Source organism: Poecilia reticulata, chromosome 3 (genome assembly GCF_904066995.2).
Source record: "Poecilia reticulata chromosome 3, P_reticulata-male-v2, whole genome shotgun sequence".
Taxonomy (NCBI): Eukaryota; Metazoa; Chordata; class Actinopteri; order Cyprinodontiformes; family Poeciliidae; genus Poecilia; species Poecilia reticulata.
The window spans coordinates 8117551-8139603 of NC_088832.1; the positions used below are offsets into that span (position 1 = coordinate 8117551).

The window sequence follows — 22053 nt, forward strand, 5'->3', positions numbered from 1 at the left end:
TGGGGCAGAGCATCTCCTGGAAAGAATTATGATTCTTTCCAGAGTTTTTAATCTCTGCCCCATTTGATTGACACTTGTGCAAGTGGTTTGCAGTTGCAGTTTTTTTTTTCTTCTAAAATATATACTGCAAACTGCAAACCACTTGCACAAGTATCCACTGCTGTTCTGCATTTGAACCTCCTCAGCCAAACCATCAACAAGACTGGCTACGGATACTGACTCAAGAATGGGGCCACCATTAATGTTACCCTAACCCTCCTCTACATGGATGACATCAAGCTGTACGTCAAGAGCGAGCGAGACATCGACTCACTAATACACACTGCCAGGATCTACAGCACTGACATTGGGATGTCATTCGGACTAGAGAAGTGTGGTCGGATGATTACAAAGAGAGGGAGGGTCATCCACACAGAAGGGGTCTCATTCCCAGAAGGAACAATAGCAGACATTGAGGACAGTTACAAGTACCTGGGAATACCACAAGCAAATGGCAACCTTGACCAGGTCACAAAGAAAGGAGCCACAGCCAAATACCTCCAACAAATAAGGCAAGTCCTGAGAAACCAGCTCAAAGACAAGAACAAGATCCGTGCGATAAACAGCTATGCCATACCAGTAATCAGATACCCTGCAGGAACAACTAGCTGGCAAAAGGAGGAGATAAACACCAGAGATGTTAAGACTTGGAAACTACTAACCATGCATGGAGGGTTCCACCCCAAATCCAGCACCCTGACTAAACACGAGCCGCAAGGAAGGTCAATAAGGCAGGTGTTTCCTTGAGTTTTGGTTTTCTAAATTGAGGGAACCAAACCTTTAGAGAATCCTAAAGACCTTTATCGGAAATAAAGGCCCCTCTTTAAAAAGCTGGACTCAAGGACAACACAGAGGCACTCATCCTGGCTGCACAGGAACAGGCCCTAAACACCAGAGCAATAGAGGCTCAGATCTACCACACCAGACAAGACCCAAGATGTAGGTTGTGCAAGGAGGCCCCTGAGACAGACCAGCACATAACAGCAGGGTGCAAGATGCTGGCAGGGAAAGCATACATGGAACAACATAACCAAGTGGTGGGCATAGTGTACAGAAACATCTGTGCAGAATATGGACTGGAAGATCAAAGTGGGTAACACCCCCAAAGGTGGTGGAGAATGACCGAGCTAAGATCCTGTGGGACTTCCGGATCCAGACAGACAAAATGGTAATGGCGAACCAACCGGACATTGCGGTGGTATATAAACAACAGAGGAAAGCCGTTGTGGTGGATGTAGCAATACCAAGTGATTACATCAGGAAAAGGGAGCACAAGAAACTGGAGAAATACCAGGACCTCAGAGAGGAACTGGAAAAGACCTGAAAGGTGAAGACCACAGTACCATACAATACCATACCAACTTTATTTATGAAGCACTTTATACACCAATAAATTCATTAAAAACAGAAGAAAACTGACCAGCAGTAGAATGGTAAAGAACATGACAGAACCGAGCTGCAGCGCATGCTTTAGCTGTAGCACAGGACAGCGTTATCTCAAATAAAACAGGAATATGGTCTGAAAATAATGAGTCACCAATCACTAAATTAAAAACTGGTTGACCATAAAATAAAACCAGATTAAGAGTGTGACCATGCTCATGGGTAGCACCAGTCACAGACTGCACAAAATTAAAAGAATTGATAGCATTAAGAAATGACTGAGCCATAGGTGAAGAAGGACAACAGACATTAATATTAAAATCACCAACAATGAGAACTCAGTCATACCTTGGCATGATATCAGCTATGAAATCAGAAAAGTCATTTATAAAGTTTTTGTTGTACTTTGGTGGCCGATAGACTGCCGCACACAGCACAGTGTGAGCGCTCCCGAGTTCAGATAGGCTAATCTCAAAGCTAATCCCATAGTAGTTGTTTTACTGCTTACAAGTAAAACAACTTTTAAAAACAGTCACTATTCCTACACTGGACCCCGACATATTTTGAGCATTAAAATAGCCGCAGTTCCGCAGTTCAAGTTCTTTAAAAATGCCGGGGTCACCCAAACCACTTGTCCATGATTCTGTTATAAATAAAACATCCAATCAATGAGAGGAAAAGAAATCAATAATAACCAAAGTTTTATTTGTCAGCGACCTTGCATTTACCAAACTGATCCTGGCAGAAATCGGCGGGTTTACACCATCAGCTGGCGTCCAGTACTCCCGGCAAAGAGGCCGCAGGTTGCTAGGATTCACCCTGCGTCTACAGGGCCGAGGAGCGCAGGGCCCCTCGGGGCAGTCACCCCCAAACTGGAGCAGTGGCTAAAACAGGATCCCAGGAACAGCATCAGACATCTCTGTCCAGAAATGTGCAGTTCTAGGCACAGCCAAGATACTGCGGTTCTCAGGCTTCTGGTAGAGGACCCGAGCTCAGAGAATGAAAGAGTCCACCTGCGGAAGCGTGAAAAGGGATTTTTATAAATATATATACTTTGTCTGAGTATCTTCAAGTAGGTTTGATTTTAACTAGTGTTTCACCTTGCAATAAACTACATTATTTTTTTCTTATGTGCACAACTATCAAACGTTTCCCAAATACAATGTGACCCCAACACTGAAACTGTGAGTTTCTGTAACAGTATATGTTGAGTAACTCAGGGAAATAACATGAACATACAATATTTAGGGCTCTCCAACAAGCACCATGATGCGCAGAAGTGCTCACGTCCCATAATTATTTCTAGCATTTGCAATGCTGCAGCCACAAATTTCAAAATATTTTACAACAAAGATGATTACTACAGATCAACACAAAGTGCTGCATAACTGTAAAGTATAAGGAAAATAATTTGCAAACTTTCTACCTTTCTGATAACATTTTAAAACTTAGAAATCTGACTCGTTATCTGGCCCTGTCAGAGAACTTGGGAACAGGAAATTTAACAAGGCAAGTGATATCAGATGATACATAGGGTGCTCACAGAAAGGAACATTTTAAGGCTGTTTTTAAAGCGGGTGTTTCTGCTTTTTAACAGAATTCCTTTAACTCAAGAGTTAAAGCCGGTTCTTAGGAGTTTAAGATAGTGTTTTTTTCTCATTTCTGCCTTTGCAATGATTCTGCTTGAACATCTTTCTGTAAATATTCTTGTCTTTGTTCTGTAGACTATACTCGTTATCACAAAACATTAGGCAATATCAAGAACAGTTCGTTATAACTACAAAATTTCTGAAGAAATTTAAACGGGGCCTGCCAAAGTGTGCTCGTCAGTTGGAACACAGCAATCTGATGCTAAAAATTAGCCTCAATGCTAAAGTAAGCTACAATGTACTAAGTAGCATGTGGAGAGTCACAAGCATGTAGAGCAGGGGTGTCCAAAGTCGGTCCTTGAGGGCCGGCATCCTGCATGTTTCAGTTCTCTCCCTAGTGGTAGTAACAACCTCCTCAGCAAGTCAGTGTTCTTCTTAGGCCTTTAATGAGCCATCATTTAATGCAGGCGCGCTAAACCAGGGAGAGAACTAAAACATGCAGGATGCCAGCCCTCGAGGACCGACTTTGGGCACCCCTGATGTAGAGTAACATGGATTTACTCCATTCAGTATGTTAAAATTAGTGTACAAACTGAAATTAGCCAAAATGGTGATATTAGCCTAAATGCAGCCAGTGGCATGTGGGCTATAACTAGCATGTTGTCTTACAATGACTTCCTCCATACAGTGTGCTAAACATGGTTAATAAATAAACTAAATAATTTTAGGAAAAAGGCTAGTGTTAATGTGAGCAGTAGTTACATTAGCAATGTTTGTGATGTTTGTGCACTGCTTTCTGATTTTTACTTTTGCAAAAATAAAAATTGTTTACTTTGTGGCACTTGGTTACTAGTAAACACACTCATCTCTTAGCAACAGATTAGCAACAAAAATTGTTATTTTTAAAAAAACATAAGATTTCTTCTGCTGTTTTGAAATCCTACTTATTTTACCTTAACAAAAATTGTGCAGCTGGTGAATTTTGCAGAAAAGTAAATTCTTTTTGTCATTAGTGGTAAATGTATTACAAAACACACATTCAACACAAAAGTAAAAATCTCAATTTATACTTTGTGGCAGTTCGTTACCAGAAAACCCCCCCGCTTATCTCTTAACACCAAATTAATAATAAGTAATATTGTTTATAAAACATAAGCTCTTTCAAAATACTGCTTATCTGCTTAGACACAAGAAATTTACAGTTGGTAAATTTGGCAAAAGTGAAAATCAGATGTTTACGTTGTGGAACTTTGTGGAACTTGGTTACCAGAAAACGCGATCATCTCGTAGCAACAGATTAACAGATTAGCAACAAAAATTCTTATTGTTCAAAAAATATAAGATTTCTCCTGCTCATTTAAAATACCACTTTTTTATACTTGTTAAGAATTGTGCAGTTGGTGAATTTGGAAGAAAAGTTAATACTTTTTGTCATTAGTGGTAAATATATTATAAAACACACATTCAACATAAAAGTAAAAATCTCAATTTATACTTTGTTGCAGTTCGTTACCAGTAGAAAACGCTTATCTCTTAAAACCAAATTAATAACAAGTTTTATAGATTATAAAACACAAGCTCTTTCGAAATAATGCTTACTTGATTAGATACAAGACATTTACCGTTGCCAAATTTTGCAAAAGTAAAAATCTGATGTTTACTTCGTGGCACATGGTTTCCAGTAAACACACCCATCTCTTAGCAACAGGTTAGCAACAAATATTGTTAATGTTCAAAAAACATAAGATTTCTTCTGCTCTTTTGAAATACTCCTATCTTACACTATTTAACAAGAACTGTGCAGTTGCTGAATTTTGCAGAAAAGTGTTGTTTTTTGTTTGTTTTTAGTGGTAAATATATTGTAAAACAGACATTCAACACAAAAGTAAAAATCAGATTTATACTTCGTTGCAGTTTGTCACCAGTAGAAAACGCTCATCTCTTAACGCCAAATTAATTATAGGTGTAGAGCAATAGGTGCCTTACATGCATTGCATGGAAGCATTGAAAAACAGTGTAAACATTGGTGTTTATGCTATGACAAAGATGGACTTTGTTTATTACAGGTTACTTCTTAAAGTGCCCCCTGGGCCCCCCTATAGCTCTACGCCTGAATCCTTGTGGCTTGAAGTCCAGTCAGAAGTTTCCAGTCAGTGATGGTTTCAGGTGTCAACCCACTATGTTGAGTATTCATAGAAATGAACATAGTTCTCAGAAGGCGGACATTTCTGTTTGAAAACATCCTGTTTATTGATTGTGTGAAACATTCTAATTTTCGAACACTAAATTTTCTTTCTTTTTTATTTCTTGTTATTTGTAAGTCATAATCAACAATACAAGAAGGAACAGATTGAAAGATTTCCTTCTTTGTCGAATGTACCTATGTAAGTTAAAATCTACTAAATGTTTTTTATTTGATATTAAAACTTTTGACCTGTGCTTGTGTGAGTTCGAGCTGTGAACATAATAATAGTTTAGTTTCCAAAGCGATGCTCCTGCTGATCTGCACTGAAGACGGTTTACCGGCTCTGTTTGTTATTCTGAGCTTCCCATGGAAATGCAGTCAGGTGAAGTCAGTGAATCCGACATATCGGGTTTACCAACATCTGTTCCCATCGGAGACAGGCGAGCAGGCTGGCTTTTAACTAATTGGTGTGGAGATTTAACGGGTCACTGTTCAGAGCAGGAGCGCTTTCCTCTGTTCTCTGTCCGGTTACAGGACTATTTGGATCAGTTAAAAAGTAACACAACTTCCTTGGTAAAAATTAAGAAAAATAAATATATAATTAGGGCTGCACAGTGGCGCAGTTGGTAGAGCTGTTGCCTTGCAGCAAGAAGGTTCTGGGTTCTATTCCCGGCCCCGGTCTTTTTGCATGGAGTTTGCATGTTCTCCCTGTGCATGGTGGGTTTTCTCCGGGTACTCCGGTTTCCTCCCACAGTCCAAAAACATGACTGTCAGGTTAATTAGTCTGTCTAAATTGCCCCTAGGTGTGAGTGTGTGTGTGCATGGTCCTGTGTCCTGTGTGTCTCTGTGTTGCCCTGCGACAGACTGGCGACCTGTCCAGGGTGTCCCACGCCTCTCGCCCGAAACGTTAGCTGGAGATGGGCACCAGCAACCCTCCCGACCCCACTAAGGGACAAGGGTACAAGAAAATGGATGGATGGATGGAAATATATAATTAATGAGAAAAAACAAGTAAACTGAAAGAAAAACACCATCCCAATCTGGATTTTATCTGTACTTTTGTTGAACAAGACAATATGGTTGGGAAATATTACAAGGATAAAAACTTGTAAAAAGTTTAAAGGGTATGAATACTTTCGCATAAGCCCGAAGGAGAAAGAAATTCCCCCCTCGACTAAAAGAGACTTTTATTTCTGAGTAGGCCCAAAACGCGTGTGAGAGGAACAGAAACTAAAAAGGCTCCGCGTCTCACATGACACAAGCCAATACAGGAAGTGCCTGGGCAGCTATTAGCGGCGAAAACAACAACAACCGTCACGATACGAACTCATCCAGCCGAACAAAAATGGTCTTGTACCGCACAGGAAGCAATTGATATTCAAGATTAAAACAAAGTTCGTGGAAAGACGAAGATGGAGGCGAAAGGAGCGCTCGGCGTCGCTCTTCTGTCTGTCATTTCTCTAGTATCGCAGGTAGGTTTAAAAGGGACTAGCTTCTGTCGAGTTTAAAGTAGTTGTCAAAAACACGGTGATTACACGGAGCGCCGAGAGCCACCAGCCTGCGTGTTGGGTCGTTACAAGGCGCCGATGTGTGTTTTAGCCGAGCTGTGGTTTAAAACTGACAGAATGCGGAGAGTAGAGGGGAAGCTAACAATGCTAACTAGTGTTAGCTTTCTGGTTTATGAGTCAGCCTCATTGAAGCAACACCGAAAACTGTTTGTTTCTACTGAACACGTTCCTTTTCCACGGACACGTTAATACGTCTAATATATTTGTGCATAAAAAATATACAATTACATATAGTTATAAATAAGTTTTACGGCCTTTTTAACCAATTTAGCCAGTCTAAACATTAGTTTAAATTGTTTCAGGTAGAGATTCTCCCAATCTCCACTTCTCTATAGCAACAAAGTTTTTTTTTTAATTTACGGCATTAGTCCCGATATTAAAGGTAAATCAGGAGGAAAAAAAACCGAAAAATAAAAAATAAAAAACGAGCACTGCTACGGCTTCATCGACAACTGAAGGTGCCACATTTCAAGTGAATAAGTCATTACAAAAATATTTACTGATGATCACGTAATATTGAAAATAAATATATATGATCATTTGGAACATTGGAAATATGTAAAATATATATATATATATATATATATATATATATATATATATATATATATATATATATATATATAACTATATTATAAATCTGTATTTGTCATGGAAAAAAGCTGCATGTGAATTTATATAATATGTCTACATGAGTGAACTGCAAGATAAAATCATAAAGAAATATTTCATCTACCCAGTGGTGAACAGGTAAGATGCAGGGTGCACAATGGACAAACAACCACAGTTACTCTTAAAAGTTATTTATGTGTGTAAATATGAAAACGTTTGTTTTTTAATTGCAGCACTTTTGACCCTCTTTAAATCGCATTATTTAAGAATCCAGAATCCAAAAATCATAAAACACTAATTGTGCAATGACTTATTAATTGGTCTGAAAATGTCTTACTATGAAAATAAAATGCTGGTTTAAAAAAAAAATCCTGATTGGTCTTGTAGTTATCCAAGAATGAATACCCTGTCAATAATGCCTGAGTTTTCTTAAATTGCCACTGTTTTAGAAATTAGTATTGTCACAACTGAGTGTCAAACTGTTGTTTAGCTATTTCTAATATCTATTTTTGTTCTTTCTGTTTACTTGTCTCATCTGTCATGACGTGTGCTGCTGCCCTTCTTGGCCGGGTCATTCTTGTGAAAGAGGTCTTGGTCTCAGTGGGATTTATCTGGTTAATTGACGATTTAATAATAATTAAAGAAAACTTAACAATCAAATATTTTATCGATTATTCTGGTGATTAATCGGATTTTAAAAAATGGCATATTCTCCAGGTTTTTCATTTAACCACTTAAGCCTTGTTTCTATGTTAGAAATACATTAAAAGATGCAAATAAAGAAATAATTAAATTCCTTTTTTTGAATAAGAAAATAAACATTTTATTGCCTAACATGCAATAAATTAGCGAATTTGATACGGATGAAGATAAAAGTGGCACTTGTGGAATTTTGGCTAAAACATTTTTACCGATAAAGGTTTTTATCTTGAATGTAAAATGTACAGATTTTTTGTGACTTAATTACGGCTCTGAATATGTTTTTTTTCCCCAGCAAATTATTATTATTTTTTGACTCTGTATACTCCTGTTAACAATTAGTTTATTTCTAAATCAGTTGACGATTATTTCAATAATGGGCTCTTTGCACCTTCGGCATTGACGTCACATCTCCAGGACCTAATGCGGCTCTCTTGTTTCCGCTTTGAGTTACCATGACTGCTAGAAAAGACTAAGTCTTATTTTAGATGCAAAAAAAAGCAGTACTATGAACATTGTTGTCTTCCTAATATAATGGGATTTTAAGTTTTCATAAATTTCCAAGCGATCCTGAATTAAGAAGGATCCTACCAAGCGATACCAGCTTTAACTGGTATTTGCCACTACCTGTTAAAGCTAACGCTGCACAACACAAAGTTTGCAGCCTTCCCTTCACTCCGGATCAGCCTAAAAATACCGGGGATACGGATGGTAAATCAAGGAGCCTCCCTGAGTTATTTCCATGGAATCACTTCTGTATTCAGCCTGAAAGAGCGAGTTTATGGGAACTAGTGAGCAGACCAGAGCCAGACAGCCGAGCAACTGATCCGCCTGTACATACTGCAGTAAACACCGTCCTATCTGAGCTCTTCACAAGAAACATGTAAAGGTAATAAAACGATATAACACGGAGACCTTAAGGGACACTGTCATATTTTTCTAAAAGCAGCAACTTTGAACCTGAACAGTCAGCTGAACCAGAACTCTGACACCAGAGCTGCGCTACTGTTAAGATATGAGGCTTGTTGTGCCTCGTCATGTTTTGGAAGCTAAAAGCCCGAACCGTAATCTCCCCAGTTAGTCTCTGACAGTAACGACAATATTTGAAAATAAGATAAAAACATTGTCCGTTAGAATGTTTAGATACTTAAATAGCACATTTTTACAAGAACAATGTCAGAGAATATTGCCTACTAGCATAAGCTAAGGTTAAGGTTAGCCACAAAGTTTAAGTAAAACTCACCTTTGTATCAGTGGAGGAGGCGTACATCTTAAAACCTTTCTCCAGCTTACTTGTTGGGGCTTCGGATTGATGTACAAACTTTGGCCAAGCCCTGCAAGCACCTAGTGTAAAATTATATTTTTATTGGATCGGAAACAATCGAGCCGCTTTTCCCCAAACACGGAAGCTGAGGTGCAAAGCAAGTTATTTACATCATTTCGACCATGTAAATCAATCAATCAAATTTTATTTGTATAGCACATTTCAGCAGCAAGGCATTTCAAAGTGCTTTACATAATTAAAATAAAAACAGCATGTGACATTAAATAAACAGTGAGAAAGAGAGAGATTAAAAAAAAAAGATAAAAACATTAAAACCCGCACCCCTTTAGGACTTCAGTTAAACGTCGTTTAACTGGGACTCTAACCCTCAGGGACTTTAGTCAAAAACACCGTTTGACAAGGACTCCAACCTCTAGGTTTTTAGTTGAACGCCGTCAGCTGGGATGTTTTTCGGGGGGCTTTACATCATTAAAACGTAGAAAAGAAATAAAAAGAAATGAAAAACATTAAAGACATAAAAACATGGAAGACATCAAAACCCACACGCTAACCCTAATTTAGCCATAAGCAACTCTAAACAGGTGGGTTTTAAGTTGAAATTTAAAGGCACCCAGTGTTTCAGCTGTTGTATTTTTCTGGAAGTTTGTTCCAAATCTGTGGTGCATAGAAGCTGAATGCTGCTTCTCGTAAATAACTTTCTTTCTCCACTTCAACCACTGAATAAAATAAAGATAAACTTGTAGGATGTTTAAGTATTGTTATCCAGGGTCTCCATTTAGTCATGTCGGCGCAATAAATTTTTTAAAATTTATTTTAAAAAGTGGAATTAGATTAAAATATCCATTGTATTTCTTCATCTACAGGTAAATTGCCAAGAAGCTGTTTTGCACATCTCAAATGGAAGTTTAGTTCGGGACTACTGCCTCGTCTACAATCACTCCTGGACTCCTCTTGAAGAAACGCTTGATAAAGCTGTAAGTTATCAGTTATCTTCACTTCATGAAACTCTGGCCTTGCTTGTCTCATTACTCTATCTGCTCATTGTTGATTTTTTTTTAAAATTATTTTTATCAGATGACGTACCAGCTGGTGAATCTGACGTCCACCGTGCTGTGTGACGTCTCAGGAGTCCGACCAGAGGCGGTAGAGGGCAAAGCTCTGGTGGTGATGAGGGGGGAATGCGGATTCAGCCAGAAGGCTATCATCGCCCAAAACCTTGGCGCTAAGGTGCTGCTTATTGCGAGCAGCACAAACCTGGTAAGACATTTAGATGAAATGTAATTTTTGGTTGAAAAATAATATAAAATGCGTGCCCTTTTTTACTGTTTAATTTTAGTTGTTAAATACTCAGCATTGTTTTTTTTTTGGGGAGGGGGGTTTCTATGAGATAAAAATCTGTTTCTTGAAAAAGTATAGAAAGACTAAATCAGTTTTACAGGTTTCGCTTCCAACTTTGGCTAAATCAGGAACTTGTTTCTCCTTTTGTATTAAAACAACTAAAAGAAAACCACAGGAAGTGAAATGTTCTCATATAAAATTCAGCACTTGTTTTTTTTCTCTCTGGGCAGAGACATTAATTTTCTGTATTTTCTGACTTTTTCACAAAAATTCTTTTAATTTGTTTGGCAGGCCCAGAGCATCACTGATCCTCCACTGTACTGCAAAGTGTGCATGGTGTGGGTTTTCATGCACACCCTCAATACAATTTGTTGCCAAAAATCTTAGTCTTAGTATCACCTAATTAAAATGGAGCAGTTAAAGCTCAGGCAAATTTATGGAAACTTGTTAAAAGTTTTTTCCATAGGAGGTGTAACCAGAACTGTAGTTGTAGTTGTAGTTGGCAAATCATTTTTGGGAAAGCAAACAAACAAACACATTGCTCCAGAACCATTTTGTTTAACATTTACAAATTGTTTTAGACTGGATTAGGAAACCGGTGATATCCATACAGCAATAAGAAAGTGGCGTGTTAATGATTGTTTCTATGATTGTACTCTTGTTTCTGAGCTAAACAGATGATCTTTACTGAACCCTATAGACTGGTCTTGTTCCAATCTACACAAGTTTATTTGGTGTGGTTGCCAACTCTGCTCCTCAGGTCGCTCCATCAGCCAACGAGTCAGAGTATCTAAAGGTCCACATTCCTCTGGCTCTCATGAGGTACAGGGACTTCCTGACGGCCGAGCATGTAAGTGGGGTTTGCTTTCTGTTTCTGCATTTTATTGGATCAGATTTTATCTCCTCCAAGAGCAAATTTGAAATGTAGTCATATTATGTAAGTTACAGTATTGCGTATAGAAATGGCACTAGTTTTACCAAAAAGACTTCAATCTTATCTGTGTGAATTAACTGAGATTAATTGATTATTGAAATAGTTGTTGGCTAATTTAGTGATCGATTAATTGTGAAGTGGAGTATGAAGGCCATTTGCTGAAAAAAAAGAGCCAAAATTGTACAAACAACATAAACATTTTGCATTTAAGATGAAAAAAACTTTTGTCCGTCATTATGTTCTACTCAAAACCCCTGATATGTTATTTCATTTTAGACTGTAAAATGTTTATCTTCTTATTTGTAAAAGGAATGCATCTTTTAATGAAAACTAATTGAATATAATGTAAAAAAAAAAGATTTAAATGAAAAATCTGCCACTTTTTAATCCGATTAATTGATTAATTATCAGAATAATCGATAGATTAATCGTTACCTGCAGCCCTGATCTTACCTGGTGTCTGCCATCGGAGCTGTTGACCTCTTGTTTTTCCTTTAGGTGTTTGGCGAAGGAATGGAAGTGAAGCTGTACGCACCGCAGTACTCTAAGATTGATCTGAACATCGTCGTCCTGCTGCTGATCGCTATAGCAACGGTGGCTTTGGGCGGCTTATGGAGTAGAGCTTGTGAACGGTGAGAGTTGGTACTTCAGAGAGCTTGAAGTTTCATAAGGGTCGGTGTGAGCGAAAGCTTTATTTCGCTGTGCAGCTAAATATTTTACTTTTGTCATGTCATTATTATTATATCACTAAACTGCATGCAGCAACGGCATTTATTCAAATTTTTGAATTTACTAACATTTGTTAATTCTCTCGTGGATCAAATATCAGAAAAATTGATAAATTAACATTTCTGATAAAAAAAATGTCAGCTTTGTTTAACATTGTTTATTGTGACTTGCCAACAAAACGATAAATCAAAATTCTTATGAGAAAATGTTCACAATAAATTACAAACGATACGATAAATATTGTTAGTTATAGGAGCATATTCCATGAATGGTTAGGTTACGTAGCGATATAAACGGAAGTAGGAAACGAGTATCAACACTTGTTGGGGTTTCTGTTTTAAAATAACAGTTTGAAAGTTTCACACTGAATCTGGCTACTTGAGCAGACAACCTGACTAACTAACCAGCTTGTCACACTGCTGGTGTTAATCTATTAGGAGCATGACAGCTATTTTGTGTAATAATTACATGACAACTGCTGTTAAATTACTCAGCCATTTTAGATTTTTGCTCAAACACGTTTCCCCTTTTTCACACCAGCGAGCGACTGAAGAGCTACGCTGCCAGAGGAGGAGCAGAAGAACACAAAACGGACGGCAGCAGAGTGCTCTACTCCCCCCTCAACATCATCATCTTCGTCGTCGTGATGTGCGGGATGCTGGTGCTCATGTACTACTTCTACAACGTCCTCGGTGAGCGGAACAGAATAAGCCAATCACTTGTTGAGATTGGAATAATCCTACAAGGAATTTATTTTATTTATTTATTTATTTTTTTACTGGCGCAATCTGTTTTCTTTTTCCATTTTTCCGTTCACAGTTTACATCATTATCACCATCTTCTGCTTCGCCACTGCCTCAGCACTGTTCAGCTGCCTGGACGCGGTGCTGGACTTAATCCGTTGTGGCACTTTAAGGTATGAGCCTCGCTGCTTCCGGTATTATAAAATGCACTTTGAAAGATGTGCAAAGCGGATTATTTTGTTTCTTTACAAAAATGTAAAAAAGCTGGAAATAACTGGGATTGAAAAGATTAATTGGTACTATTATTGAAATAATCATCGGATAATCTAGGAATCGATTTATCCCTAACTGGAGGATACAGACTCAAAAGAAGGTCAGTTGTTGAAAGAACAACACACTCAGAGCAGAAATTAGGCCAAAACTGTACAAAATATATGAACATTTTAGATGTTTTTTTTTTTTTAAAGTTAGATTAAAAAAAATTGTCAAGTGACACAGTTTTTGCATTACCTGGTTCAAATTCTGTAAAGAACAAAATGTTGGTTTTAGGTCCTTTTGCTATCCAATTAATCGATTAATACAAATGATCAAGTGTATACTGAATGAATGCTACGTTATTGCATTTAATGCTGCGGAATGTTTATTTTCTCATTCTTTATTTGCACCTTTTAATGTATTTTTAATTTTGTATTAAAAATAAAAATGTGGTTTAATGAAAAATCTGAAGCAAGGCAATTTTTTAAAATCAGATTAATCATCTGAATAATTGATTCCTAAAATAATCTTTAATTTCAGCCCTAGAAATAATATTTTGAAATCGAACATTTCGTGGATGAGTTACCATAAGGAAATATTCCCGTTTCCTCATTTGTGCAGTTATACAGTCACCATTACTCAAAACAAACAACTCAAACCTTGTTCACACCAGTAGTGTGTCACACAGAACCCTGTGAGCGGTGTGTGTGTTATTTCTGTGTTTCCAGCAGCTTCAGCTGTTTATTGCACCCTGAATCATTGGTGTGTGTCTATCCGTGTGTTTTTTCTCAGCTTTTCTGTGTACAACAAGAATGTGTCAGTGAGATCCATCCTGCTGGCTGCTGTGTGCATTACTGTCGCTGTGATCTGGGGAGTGTACAGAAATGAAGACAGGTACTGTCATGTCACATACACACACACACACACACACACACACACACACTGTTCTGTTTTGGTTTCATTTCTCTCTGATATTAAAGCAGGCGTCTGATTTGAAGTGAAGCAGAATTAAGTTGGAAACGGCCAAACCGTTTGCTTCTCACAGAGCAACACACACTTCAGCGTCCTCATTAGTTCATGTGAATTTGAAGACTTTTTTAGACACTGACTGGGTAACTTGGTTCACCTGCTTTTTGCAAAATGCAAGCACCCCATTCGCTGGTAATAAGCAACTGTAGAAAGTATCGTTTTTATTTGGCGTACACCAAAAAAATGTTCTGAATTTTGGGAGATCGTCTGTCGCCCAATACTTAGTTGTGAACCAATTATTAGAAAAGGCAGACCGACGGGGTCTGCTATATTTAGCAACTTTTCAGAGAGAAAAAAATTGTATCATAAAAAATGAAAATCTGCAGCTCAGGCTTTTTAAAAATCGGCCAGATAACTGCAAACGCTCCATCATTAATTTCACCACCTTCATGACACAGTGCATGCGTGTAAGGATTACCCCAGTGCAGACACGAGTTGCTGTATTTGAATTTATGAAACATGGTTGAATAAAAAAAAAAACTACAGATTCACTGATCAGACTCTATTGATGATTTTTCAATACTGATTTCTTCTTAAAGACTAAAAATAATAACGAAATACCTTTTTTTCCCCCTGACTCACTGCATAAATTTGACATGTTATTTAATAAAACCATAAAAAAAACTGTAATTTCTTAAGCAAACTGCATACATTGTAGAGCTGTTTCAGTAAATAGATTGTTTTAATATTTTAAATAAAAAAGCTCCAATTTACTCCTTTGTGTTAGGTTATTTAAATCAGTCCGGGGTTTTACACTTCATCAGTGAACTCATAAAATATTTACATAAGGAGTGGAATTTGTCATTAGTTTGGCTCTAAAGCAGAGCAACATTGTAATATGTTCAGCTTTTTGTCAACTGTTGAAGATCCGTTGGGTGTGATGGGTAGATTTATTGAAAAAAAAACGACAACAAAACCCATCAAATTTTTAGTTTCCGACCAGCCGATCTCCATTTATAAAACCGTCCGGTTCCTGTCAGCGGTTGATTTCTCATATCTGATTAAAAATCTGTTTTGTCCTCATAGGTGGATCTGGATCCTGCAGAACTTGCTTGGCATTGCTTTTTGCCTCAACTTCATGAAGACCATCACACTGTCCAATTTCAAGGTACGGACACACACACACACTTACACAGCTGTAGCCTCAGCGTTTTATTGGTTTATATTGCATTCATTTTATTGTGTTTGCTCTGGGGGAGAATTCACCTTGTATTATTTTAGGCTGTTTATGTTTTCCATTTTAAACTTGTACAATTGGCCAGGATATCATTTTTGATTTGCTTTATTTGATATAATAACCTAGCAGTTTAGGATTGTCTGTAGGATTTCTCTGATCTATAATCAGCTTTTTCATATTAACTTGTCTTATTTCTGACAGATCTGTGTGATCTTACTGAGTCTCCTCCTGCTGTATGACGTCTTCTTTGTGTTCATAACTCCTTTCTTCACAAAGGTTTGTATAAATAAGCTGTTTTTCTATATTGTATTTTGCATGTCATTTTTTAATTTTATTTCAGTATTTCTTCGATTAATATTCTTATGATAATGTTTCAAGAGCTTTGACACTGTCTTCAAACTCATATGTCTGGATATGAGTTTGAAGAAATAATCAAGTTATTTATCCGATGCCAGACACCTACTTGTAGATTTTTGGTGCTTGTTTGCGTCACTGGCAGTTGTTATCGTTTCATAAATTGATGAGAAATGCAATAACTTCCATTCTTTTTGCCCTTGACCAGAATGGAGTCAGCATCATGGTGCAGGTTGCTCTCGGCCCCGACGCATCTGGGGAGAAGGTAATTTCTCCAAAGGTTTTATATTTATAATTTCATATAGAAACTGTGAAGATAAATTGCTAAAATCATCACAAATAATCTTTTTGTTTTTGAGAATCATATTTGCGTGCCCAAATATGGTGATCTGAGTCAAATTCTTATGTAGGGAAGCGAGTGAGTGTTACACAAAGAGTTTCGGTCAGAAACTTCCTATTATGTGGTATTGGAAAAGGTCATTGAAGGCGAAACTGTTTCCCGAATCTAATCATGGAGTTTTGTAACGTTCTGAACCAAATAACTATTGTACCCCTATTTAGGAAACAGAAAACCGAATGTTAATTTTCAGAAATGTGTTAAATGTCAATACAGAACCGCTGCAAACTAAAGGACAGGCACAAAAGAGCTTCACAGACGTGGAAATGGCATTACTTTATCAGGAAATGATCAATATTGTTGTAAAAATATATTTTCTCTTTACAAACTTCACTTAAACTTCTGTAGGATTTTTTTTTAATGAGGGAAAATTACTATATAATTACCGTAATAATTCATGGTATCTACAATAAGAGGGGCCAGGGAGTGTGTTGCTCAATTTTCAATCCATTTATCAGGACAAAACTCCAGTCACTCCAGCTATTTCTGTGTCATCTTTAAAATTTGACCAGTTTTGGCTCTGTAATTTATTAAATCCTCTAACTTACTGGAAAATGTGGTCTGGCTTTGCAGTGTGCAAAAGTACATGTGCATTTCTCTAAACCAGAATGTCATCAAAATATTAATGAATTTTTTAAATTCAATTAAAACAGGAAAATCCTACTATATTCCTTCATTACTAACAACATGTCCATTTTACCGTTTATGTTTATTTACCTTTTTGGTCATGTTATGGTCTGCTCTGTGCAGTCATGGCCTATTCTCCAGAAGCCAAAAAAGGCCATTTACAAAGAGACAGCTGTACAAAGACTGCTTTGTACACGGAAAGTTGAGTGGAAGGAGAAAGGTGGACAAGTACAAGGGGAAAAGTGCTGCCTTATATTTCACTTTTTGGATAAAAGTTTGTATTGATATTTTATCTGATTGAGATGCACATGTATTTTTTCTTTTTTAAATGCTATTTTTCAGTTTTTGTCTGTTATCTAATAAGGCAAACCGTCCTTCCTGTCAGTGTAAAGCATTATTAACGCATGTGCAGGTGTTTTCGTCTTGGGGAGATTAAGGGTGGGGCAGGCGATTGTAAGCTACAAGCTAAGCTAAGCTTGGTGATATTCTCTTTCAAACTGTTAGCAGCTTCATTAGCATCCAGGCTGCTGTGAATGCCCTGAGGGGAACTGTAGACTGATCTACTAACTGTGCGCTGGGGTTGGGTGGGCTCTGTCTTAGACACAAGGTAACATGGTGGAGATCCCCGCTGAACCCCAGCCTCCTTCTGAGAAAGTAAGACTTGACTTGTTACCCATCCACTACCTTTTTTTTTTCGTTTGTTATGCTGCATCCCGGGGAAAAGGTGGAGAAAGGAAGGAACCTTTTTATGTCTCTAGCATGATTGACAACCTAAAAATATGGGAGTGGTTTGCTAACGGACCTTTACTTGGTGCATTATTGTTTTTCTTTCTGTTCTTCTAGGGCAGTCCAAATGAATTGTAGTGTTTTCTCTATCAGCACAACAAGACTAAATTTACACAAAGTTACTGAGTTGAAGGCAAAGAACAAAGCATAGTGAAGTAGTGGCGCCCCAAGAAAATTTTCATGTGGGGGACCAGGCCATTAAAACTTTTAGGGTGCCTCCTTCCAACCCCAGATACAAATGGCCACCCGATGTTTCCCCCTCGGGGCGCCACTGCTTTTGCAGACTCTGATTTCAAACACCGCAGTATTACAGACGATGCGTTCATAAAACATTAGGCGCTGCGTTTAGCCCTGCTCCAGCGACTGCTCTGCCATTAAAAAAGACTCTCCACATGTGCAGATACCCGTGGTGATGCGTGTCCCGCGGTTCTTAGCTTGGACTCAGAACCTGTGTGGGCTGCAGTTCTCCATCCTTGGTTACGGGGATATCATTGTCCCAGGTGAGATTCAATGCCTGTCGAGGTCGACATTTTAAACGTATAGAACGGCGACTGCTCATCACTTTGCTCTCGGATTGTCCTTTACCCAACAGGGCTCCTGGTGGCCTATTGCAGCAGGTTTGACGTTTGGGTCAACAGCAGGAAGAATGTCTACTTCATCAGCTGTGTTTTTGGTAATTTTCCTTATTTTCTATTTTTGTATGCGTATATTGTGTTTCGCTCGTATTTTGATGTCCATCCTGCTTGCTCCTGGCAGCCTACCTCCTGGGACTTGTGCTGACCTTTGCAGTGATGCTGCTGTCGGGGATGGGCCAACCCGCCCTGCTCTACCTGGTGCCTTTCACCTTGATAACCTCCGCCGTGGTTGCGGGCTGCAGGGGGGAGATGAGGCAGTTCTGGACGGGAACGACATACGAGGTGAGAAGAGCGGCGTGTGAAGAGCAGAGTCAGAATTTCTCGGTTTGAAGTTTGTCCCACAACAACCAGCACACCAGTAGTGATGCATAGGTGCAGGGTGGAAAGATAATACATGCCTTACTAATTTATTTAAAATTTAAAAGTTGAAAAGCCTGGAATATATCTGTGTTTGCTCTCTTCTACTCTTCTACCCTGAATAAAACGCACATAAGTCACCTAAGCAAAATGTGATTCTTCAGTATGTTGACCACAAGGGGACTGAACATGAATACACGCCAACTGTTTGAGAAGGGGCTGCACCGATTTCCTTCATTTTGGGAGATTGGCTGATATTTACATGTGAAACCGAGCTCATCTACCTCCGCTTCTACTCTGTCGTGACAAAGACCCTGCCCACAATGTCACCTCTTCACATGCGCAGTTAACAATTGTCCACTTGGCAACTTTGTCACCACTTTTCAGACAAAAAATAAATAAAAAAATTGGTATTGACCAAAATCAGAATCGGCAGGTCTGGTTTTTTTAAAGATCAGCCCGAAAATTACAACCGGCACTCCCCTGATTGTTTTAAAATGTTCTTTTCTTTTTAGCTCTTCTTTACCTTCACACTTGCACTGAACAAAGATTTTATTTCTGATTTTTTTTTTTTTAACTATGCCAATTTTATCCTGATCCAATTTCTTTTTACAGACTATATACAACAACAAAATCCATTTTTACCCTCCTTTTTTTTTTCTTTTTTTTTATTGGTCAAAATTAAAATGAATGATTAGCCAACAAAAAAAAAAAGGCAATCGATGCACTTTTAAATTTCAAATATTTATTTTCCAAATAAAAACAGCAACGTCTTTCAAAGTTTTGTTTTTCCTTCCACTTTACAAATGACTCAGTGCTTTGTGTCCTTATCATAAAGTCCCGCTAAATCCCCTTAAAGTTTCTCCTTGTCATGAGGAAAATTGGCAAATCGGCTCAAAGGTATGCTTTTGTAAAGCACGATATGCTCAATGCTGCAAAACAAGACAAGCCTAACATAATGAAGCTGTGCTTCAGTTTCAAAGCAACTTTTGCATAAAAATTTCCCTGAAGCAAGCAGCTTTCTATTTGCAGGTCGGCGTCGCATTACTGTTTGCCTTTAAAAAGGTGCTGCATACCTACGATAACGACGTGTTCTCTTGTAAGCTATTCGCAGACTGCGTTGCTATCGATCCGTGTTTGCTTTTAGACAAACAGTAGAATTTCTCCTCACACAGTTCTGTTAGCAAAGGTATTTCAGATAATAATAATGTTAGGCCATTTTGGGTTGGAAACTTGTGTTCCAAGCCGTTTCCTGAAGCTACAGCATCTGGCTAACTGCTGTAGCATTATTAGGATAATGCTGTTGTTTGAGCTTTTTCATCACCACTGCTGAAGTTTTCCCGTTTATTCTCCTCAGCTCAGGTGATACGTGTTGCCTGTTTTGGTATAAAAATTAGATTTCCACAAACTTGTCCTCAAAGATCAGTTTCAAACATCTACATACAAAAACGTAATCTATTGTTATAAATGAACGTGTTTTTGCATTATTAGGCCATTACTATTATATTTCTTGAAAATGGTCTGAAAACAGCTGGGACAATTTATCGTCCAGCAACATGTGTTATTGGACAGGCCTAATTACGATAAACAATGTTATTGTTCTTTTGCGAACATTTTTAAGCATTTGGTTGTGTGTTTCTGTGTGTGTGTCAGAGAGAGAGAGAGAGAGAGAGAGAGGGGAGCAGAAGCAAGATGTGATTCTGTCTTTGATTAATTTTCAGCAGGTTTTGGATTCATCCAGGGAACCTTTGCTGCCAGGTGTGCTTCTCTCCGACCCAGATACCTTCTTTTGCGTATTTCCTCTCATTAGTGTTGCTTTTTACCACTCATCACCTCTCACAAGCTTTTATTTCCTCCTCTCCTCTTTTCTATCTCCTGATTTCCAGGGTCAGTGTCTCGCTAAGACGCAAATCCCAACAAATGAAAACTGCCATGTGGGACATCAAAGTGTTTTCCACAAACAGACCACCAGGTGTCTCCACATGACAAAAAAACAACAACAACAACAAAAAGAAACAATTCAGATGAAAAGCCAACACTTCTTTGATGCGGATTAAATAAAAGTTGTGGCCCTGGAACAGCTCTTTAACTTCATCTCTTTGTTTCTGCATTATGTTGTGCAGCTACTCGTCTTCCTCATCTCCCGCATTCATTCGTCTTTTCCAATCAACAGGGATAATAATGAGTTGATATTCATTCGGCCTTTTTGCATGCTGTTGCTTGTGGTTAGCGTTGTAGGGCTATTGCATGGAGTTTGGATGGGTTAGGAGGTAATGCTAAGATTTTCTGCTTGCCTGCTTTTGGATCTACAGTTTTCGCACTGAGCAGTATGAGACAATTGAACACTTTAAATAAATTATTAACACCCTTTGTTCATTTTTGTTTTTTTCTTTTACCTTTTATTTTAGAGGGAAGAACTGACCGGTCCATAGGGGAAAGCTGCTGAGCTCCGACTGCTGGAATCACTTTTTTTTTCTTTTTTTACAATGTTTTTTAATTTTTTTTTTTATTTCACATTTGCATTGCAAGGGAACACTTCATGTCTATTCTGACTTTTCTGACAAATTAGAATCACTTTCACTGATGTGATCGGGAGCTTGGGAACTACCGGATTGGCCCACAGGAGATGTTTGAGTATTTGAAATGTCTTGTAGTGCCTGAGAGGTTTGTTATGTTCACTAGCAGAAATCAGCGATGACTTCGCCTCACCGGTAAACGAAATTAGAAAGCACTTTATAGAATCTGGCTTGACAGAATGAGGGGGGTTTAAATAACATCTACCTGCAGAATAATATAAGTTTGATAACTGGGTTTTCTGTATAATCTTTTGTGTAAAATATGACTTTTTTCCCTTTGCCTTATAATAAAGAAACTACTTAATCTCCTGTGTGTGTTTTTTTTTCTTAAACATTAAAATTTTATTATCTTTGAAACATGTTTTGTGTACTGGGCATTTTAAAAAGGGAAGGATTTTTTTACGTTTTTGCAGAGCCACAGATTAAACAAATGGATTTTGTAGCGTCATAATGTGGATATTGCATTTTGTCATGTTACAGCCACACACTTTTTGCATTTTGTTAGACTTTTATACGATAGACCAGCAAAAAGTAGCAGATAATTCTGAAAAGTGTGGTGGGCATGTGTTTCACCACCCTTTACTTGGATCCTCCTAAATAAAGAACCCGTGGAAGGACTTGAAGTTCGCAGGTGTTACAAATTTACTCTGACTTGAGCTTGAGCTATTTTGAAATAAATAAAAACATCTGTCCTGATGTGAAAAATTGTGAAATTCCAAACTATGTAATAGTAGTGAAATTGTACAAAAGGTGGAA

At 38.0% G+C, this 22053-nt stretch overlaps 1 protein-coding gene across 6 annotated transcripts; it reads left to right on the forward strand.

The window, feature by feature from the left end:
* The first annotated feature begins 6458 nt into the window (after positions 1-6458).
* On the forward strand, positions 6459-21606 carry sppl2a (signal peptide peptidase like 2A). Of its 6 annotated transcripts, none has more exons than XM_017304169.2 (17): positions 6459-6668; positions 10224-10334; positions 10435-10617; positions 11459-11548; positions 12131-12264; positions 12902-13053; positions 13181-13277; positions 14152-14253; positions 15415-15496; positions 15767-15841; positions 16128-16184; positions 17544-17597; positions 18130-18229; positions 18322-18402; positions 18486-18646; positions 20443-20479; positions 21130-21606. In XM_017304169.2, the coding sequence occupies exons 1-17, from the start codon at positions 6609-6611 to the stop codon at positions 21165-21167; spliced, it is 1614 nt and encodes a 537-aa protein (XP_017159658.1). In that variant the 5' UTR covers positions 6459-6608; the 3' UTR covers positions 21168-21606. The 6 variants fall into 6 exon arrangements, with proteins under 6 accessions (XP_017159658.1, XP_008403009.1, XP_008403011.1 ...); XM_008404787.3 differs by having other exon boundaries at positions 20446-20479; XM_008404789.3 differs by lacking the exon at positions 21130-21606 and adding an exon at positions 20608-20815.
* Positions 21607-22053: the final 447 nt, after the last annotated feature.

Bases quoted from the DNA above. Each gene is read 5' to 3' on its own strand.
- sppl2a (XM_017304169.2), top strand. From the start codon at position 6,609: ATGGAGGCGAAAGGAGCGCTCGGCGTCGCTCTTCTGTCTGTCATTTCT. The intron at 13,278-14,151 runs GTATGAGCCTCG...GTTTTTTCTCAG, and splicing joins ATCCGTTGTGGCACTTTAAG to CTTTTCTGTGTACAACAAGA. The intron at 17,598-18,129 runs GTAAGACTTGAC...CCACATGTGCAG, and splicing joins CCCAGCCTCCTTCTGAGAAA to ATACCCGTGGTGATGCGTGT.